Source organism: Siniperca chuatsi, linkage group LG23 (genome assembly GCF_020085105.1).
Source record: "Siniperca chuatsi isolate FFG_IHB_CAS linkage group LG23, ASM2008510v1, whole genome shotgun sequence".
In the NCBI taxonomy this organism is placed as follows: domain Eukaryota; kingdom Metazoa; phylum Chordata; class Actinopteri; order Centrarchiformes; family Sinipercidae; genus Siniperca; species Siniperca chuatsi.
This window is the reverse complement of record NC_058064.1, coordinates 2,947,690-2,954,131: the sequence shown is the minus strand read 5'-3', so window position 1 is coordinate 2,954,131 and position 6,442 is coordinate 2,947,690. Positions and strand designations below refer to the sequence as shown.

At 38.7% G+C, this 6,442-nt stretch overlaps 1 protein-coding gene across 2 annotated transcripts in view; it reads right to left on the bottom strand.

The window, feature by feature from the left end:
* Positions 1–2,837: 2,837 nt before the first annotated feature.
* The window catches only part of cpm (carboxypeptidase M), a 30,804-nt gene continuing 27,199 nt past the window's right edge, over positions 2,838–6,442 (bottom strand). For both annotated transcript variants that reach the window (XM_044186081.1, XM_044186082.1), the window contains exon 10: positions 2,838–5,698. In XM_044186081.1, the coding sequence (XP_044042016.1) occupies positions 5,432–5,698 (267 nt within the window). In that variant the 3' untranslated portion in view covers positions 2,838–5,431. The remainder of the gene's footprint in view (positions 5,699–6,442) is intronic.

The window sequence follows — 6,442 nt, the reverse complement described above, 5'->3', positions numbered from 1 at the left end:
TTTTAAATGATGAAGAGGTTGTGTGGTGGTATGGAAGCACATTTCTTTCCATCACCTACGTTTTTTTTCTCTGAACTTTGAGAAAGTGTATCATAAGCTCCATTCAAACTGGATTTATTTCTCTAGGGGAGGTGGAGTGATTTTAACCTTACCATAATCCCCTCTGGGGTGCCTATGTGGGTGATTTTCACCCCCACCCCAGAAATATGTATAGCTGCAATGGCCTGTTTTTCTTTGAAATCCCCTTGTCCTCCTGTTATTTAAGTTAGTTGTTGTATTTTAAAGTGGATCCCTACGTTTTTTTGCGTGTGTGAAGAGCTGCTTGTTCTTCTACTTTTTTATCAGCTCAGTTTGAAATTTGAGGAGAGCAAGATCCCAAAATCAAATGTGCTGTTGTAATGTCAGCTACAGGTACTGGTGTTCTCTTTTGAGCCCTGTTTTTTGTGGCCTATATTTGTTGGTCCAAAGCACAGAATCAGCTTCAAAAACACAAAAGACTGGTTGTGCGCCTTCTTCTGCAAGCAGACGGACACCTTCAGTCGTAACAGAAACAGCTCTTGTCATTAATTTCCTTTGTGCTAAGACACTGTTGGGTCCTCTAGCTGATGATTAACTCTCTAACCTCATACATGGTCACTTGTCCTAAACTGCTTTTTGTTAATCATTTGATCAGCTTCTTTGATATTTGTTTTAACTGCCACTTTATCAATACAGAACACTTTATCTAAATGGTGGTGTGCGAGGTAAAACTGCACATCCGTCTAACCCATTTACAACTTTACCCTGATGTCTGAGCAGTTTCAGCTTCATGTGTCAGAAGCAGAAAAGTGAAGCTCAGTTTGAACAGTAGATGTTATGATTAAAGACAGAAGTTAAGGAGCGGCAGAAGAAGAGAAAATGGAAAAAGACAGAAGAAGAAAAGTTGAGCCTACTGCATGTTGAATCTGCTGCTGTTTAAAAGTGTAGTTCTTCTTTAAGACCACAGAGAGGCAGTGTTGTCATATTTATCTCCAGTACATAATGTATTATTTACTGGCTGGTAATCAGATTTAAAAAGTAGTGTTATTGTCAAGATTTACTGGAGTAAAAACGAATGTTGATCTGTCAGATTTAAACACAGTTAACTGTAAATATCAGCATTTCTCTAATACACAATACTTCAAGTCAAAGTAGTAAAAACAGAAACAGAAATAAAAGTAAAAGTACAAATACTTAGGACGTGTTGGTGAAATATCTTCACTTTTGTCCACTTCAGGGGGAAGTTCTGTAGAAAAAACTAAGAGTAAATTAATGTTTTTTATTATTTTTAATAATTCCCATCAGATTATCATCATCTGTTCAGAGCAGGAAAACACTTCTGGTCTCTTTCTTCCTCATACATGAACTCGACAGAGACTAACCTCTCTTTCCACTGCAGCTCTTAGTGATGCTAATTCGACACAATGAAAAGATAATTGTGTTTCAAAACAAATATTCATTAATAATATATTTTCCTCATGGAGTAACCAGTTAGCGCCTGTGAATTTGAATCGAGTGTTTTGCAAAGCTGCGTCTCTGGCAGTTTAGTGGGAGATGTGCGAGCAGATATCCTTGAATGAAGAGTTTCTCTGAATCCTAAACAGGAGGCTCATCTCTGAGTAAAACTCTGTGGATGCTGTGTGTCCTTGCCTCAGGCTGTCTGAGGTGTATCAGTGTGTTTGACAGTTTAACACAGTTTTCTGCTGTGAAACATCCAGACAGCACTAATGCATGAATAAATGAGGTGGCACATTGACACTGAAATCTGATGAATCCACTGAATCTCTTTAGTCTCAGTGTCTTCACAGCTGCCGTTCAGAAACACTGATTAAAGACTTTCTGTGCAGTTTTTATGTCAGAAGACAACAAGGCTACTAATTAGATATAAAGCTGTTAATATGGGCCCTATTTCCCAGAGTGGTATATCCTGACCTTGAAAGAGAGCACAGGTGGGAGGCTCATTCAAATGAAGCAGCGCAAAACGATTTGTTGGTATTATGGTGGAAACTGGGTCTTAGAATAGACGTCTGCAGCCTCTGATTTGAGAAATGCTACGCTTAGCTTCTTATATTTGTCCTCAGATATAATCCTAAAAAACTGTTTTATAAATCAATTGAATTAATTACAAGAAATAACAGATATTAAAAACAAAAACAGGTCTGTGTTTCCACTGCACCTGTAAAACATTTTCTGCGACTTCATACTTCTACTCCACGACATTTCAGAGGCAATATTTTGCTTTTTACTCCACAACATTTACCTGACCGCTACAGTTACTTGATATTTTACATATTAAATTCACATTAAAAACATATGAGTTTATAGATTTTAATGCATACCCAACAGTATATAAAAGGTAGTTGAACTTAGACGGGCTGCAACTAACAATTTTTTTTATTATTGATTAATCTGCAGATTAAATGTCAGAAAATGGTAAAAAAAAAAAAAAGGCCATTACAACGTCCTGAAGCCCAAAGTAACGTCTCCAAATGTCTTTTCTCTTACTTTTTAAAATTCAACCAGCAGTTTAAAACCCAAAGATATTCAATTTACAAAAAACAGTTTTGGGAAACACGCTTATTAGTTTCCTTGCTGAGAGTTAGATGAGATACCACCATTAAAAATATGAAGCTACAGCTAGCGGCTGTTAGCTAAGCACAAAGACTGGAAACAGGAGGAAACAGCTAGCCTGGCTCTATTCAAAGGCAACAAAATCCACCTATCAGCACCTCTAAAGCTCACTAATTAACACGTTATATCTTGCTTGTTTAATGTGTACAACACGTAAATAAATATACATAACACAAGTAACACATTGCAATTTTTCAGTTTTTTGTACTTTTAATGAAAGATTTCCTTCCAGAAGCAGGTTTACTCAGCAGTGACAGTTTACTTCAGGTTCACTGTGGTGTTTTTACAGTGAAATGAAACATGAAACAGAAGAAATGCAGAAACTATTATGAGGTCTGATGTTTTAGGTGTGACTGAAGCCTGCAGTCACTACAGTTACAACATGGCACAGAGGATCTTTTTATGAAGCAACATTTAATATCAAACAGTACAAAAGTAGAAAAACCTGATATTTGGTAAAAATAAAGTTTGAATGAGGGGAAAAATGTGCAGAAGGCCTCTGAGTTTCTGTCCTGAAGATCAGTGAAGTCAGTCTGAGCTGCAGGTTGACATGAAGTCACTTAGTTAAGTGTGAGCTGCAACTTGATCCCTGTTTTTTTTTGCCTATATTTGATTACATTTTGGCATACTGGCACCACTGAAAGTATGCTGAATTAGCTATTAGCTGTTCTTGTTTGCAGTGTACCCATGGATGTACAACTACCATCGAGGTCTTGGTCACCTGTCTTACCAAGGCCCTTCTCCCCTGATTTCTCAGTTTGGCCGGGCGGCCAGCTCTAGGAACTGTCCTGGTTGTTCTAAACTTCTTCCATTTAAGAATTATGGAGCCCACTATGCTCTTGGGAACCTTTAATGCAACAGAAATGTTTTTGTAGCCTTCCCCCAGATCTGTGCCTCAACACAATCCTGTGTCTGAGCTTTTATATAGACAGGTGTGTGCCTTTCCAAATCAACACCACTCAACTGAATTTACCACAGGTGGACTCCACTCAAGGTGTAGAAACATCTCAGAGATGATCAAGCGAAGTGGAAGGCACCTGAGCTAAATGTCAAGTGTCAAATCAAAGGGTCTAAATGCGTCGGTCAATGTGATATTTCAGTTTTTCTTTTTAATACATTTGCAAACATTCCTAAAATCCTGTTTTCGCTTTGTCATCATGGGGTATTGAGTGTAGATTGATGAGGTAAAAATTAATGCACTTTCTGAATGCACTGCATGTGTTATGTTTTGTACATCAACCTGTTGTACTTCGTTTGTCCTTGTGTATTTAATTTTTTTTATAACTGTAAAGTCACTTTTTAGTGTTTTGTAAATAAAAAAAGACAAAGTAAAAAAGTCGAGCAGGTGTTGAAGTAGTAGAAGACGAACAACTTTCTTTGTTGTTGTGTATTGCAGGGTCATATGAAGCTACAGTAGTTAAGAGACCTGAATATGTAAAACTATGCAGTATTTCACAATAAATCAAGCAAAATTAGAGAAAAGTGTAAAAAATCATCATAATTTGTGTAGCAGAAATGTGACTCAGATTAATTTTGCCACTCTATAGGGGTCTCAAGCCCCAGGTTGGGACCCACTGGACTAAACTGTTCTGGAGGTATGAATGGGTTGGGCCCCCACAAATATGAAATAAGAAGAAAGGATGAACACCTGTATGAACATGTCTGATGACAGTTTGATCCTCCGGAGTAGTAAATCAAACGCACCTCAGTGAGTTCAGATAGATGATTAATGTGTGGCGTCACGAGGATCGCTTCATTTCACAGCTCATGTCTTAGTAATTTCAACACTCAACTACTGTAATGTCCTTAAATACAAGCCTTTCTATAAACAGCATTCAATCCCTGCAAGTGCTAATTTTAAAGTGCTCCTCCTCACATATAAAATAACATGGTCTAGCTCTACCACACTTAATGAGCTATATCACTCCCTACACTCCTTCACATGCTCTAAACTCTCAGCAGGGAAGACAAAATCCTCAGGAAGTAGAGCTTTTTCCTCCTGCGATCCCTTTAAATACAATCCAGATTTAAAACCTGTTTATTCCTGTGAGAGTGTGTAACTTATTTCTATAGTCTCTACAGTGCAGGGAAATGGCAGTGTAGTTGCACTTTGTGTTTTCATTATTGTTACAACTCAGGTTGTAACTCTCCTGAGGTTTCTCTGTCTTTTCTTCTTAAATCCTATTTTTTTTTCTTGGTTTTAGGATGGGGCTGGGTTGGTATTGAAGGAAATTGGAAACAAACCCAACTTCTCTCTAGAAATACAAAGTCAATACATTTCTTTCTCACATGTTGAGCTCTTCATTAATTTCACTTCTTAGAAGAGATCTTCAAAATCATTACTCTATTAGTAATAATGCTCCAAGAGACTTGCTGTAAGGCCCGGTCACACCAGCATTTAAAATTATGAAATGGTGCAAACTTTTTGTGTCGAGTTCAACTCTGACAAGTGAATTCCTGCCATTTACCAATAGCAAAATGTCTTGATAGTGCTGATTTTTGAGGGAACAGCGAGCCAGAGAGTCCAAAACACAGGAAGCTATTATAGCTTATTAGCTGTGTTGCACCTCTGAGAGAGTATAAACTGTTCCACAAAAGAGGAATTTTTTGTAGACAGTTATGAGAAAGAAGTCAGTGGTGCAAATAAGTTTCAAGAATAAACTGTGTGAACTTGTCCAGTTAGAGGCCGAACTGTAGCTTGATAGTTAGTTGGCAAATCAGTTTGTTTTTATGAAGGTTGAGGGTTCAAACCTCCAACCGTTACACTGAGCACCAGGCCGCTTCAGTTGATCAGGGATCCTAGCGCCACCAGCAGGCCGAGTCCCACACCTAGCCCCATCCATGTGGGCCTGGTTATCACTCCTCCTGCCTCCAGGTGGAATGTGTAGTTACAGGTAGGGGTGAGGTTACCTTGGGTGGGGTTAGCCGGGATGTGGCCAGTCGTGGGGATGTGTCGTAACAGGAAGTCGTGTTTCATGGCGGAGTAGTAATCAGGACCATTTGGAACATTAAGTATCTCCGTCAAAACCTCGTGTCCCGGGTATGTCACCTGTCAATCAAAGAGATCAGAGATATCATTTGCAAGAATCCACTGCAGACTACTCAGCTTTTGTTATACCTATTTTTAATAAAAGTCTAAATTGAAGGATTCCTGTCTCATTGCTGATTTCTTTGCCACCACATTATTGGCGTCACGAACAGGATTGGATTGAGCAAGAGATCGAGGCTCTGGGGCACTGTCTTCACACAGAAAGTGGTCACAATAAGAGGTAAGCAACTTTTTGCTTTTCTACGTATAAAATTTTTCTGTGTGGAGACATTGCACTGTGGGGTCTGCCCTGAAGCCAGTAAGTGTAACATTATTATTGCTCACCAATGAAGAACACAAAAATGAGAGGTGGCTGAGACATGAATGCTTCCTAAAAATGTACACAAAAGAGTGAATGACAAGAGTGAATGAGAGTATGAATAAAAGTACTTCTGTGAAATCGCTGTTTTTCCTGTAAGAGCACAGCCAAAATGCTGGGTTATTACACTAAAGATAGGACTAAATCAGAGAGCGGTAAAAATAACTTGGACAGCTGTAACAGCTGGGACAGCGCTGTGATCGCCCGCTTGAGAAATGGGCTCTGGCAATCAAAACCCTGGGCAGGAAAGTGACCCTAAAGCTGAAATAAATAATGAAAAGAAAATTTGAGATATAAAAGAGGTGTACAGGCCTGGTTAGCAACAGGCCGGGATAAAAGAGTGTAAAAACTCAATTAGACAGACGTTACAGACTTCTAGTCAAGCG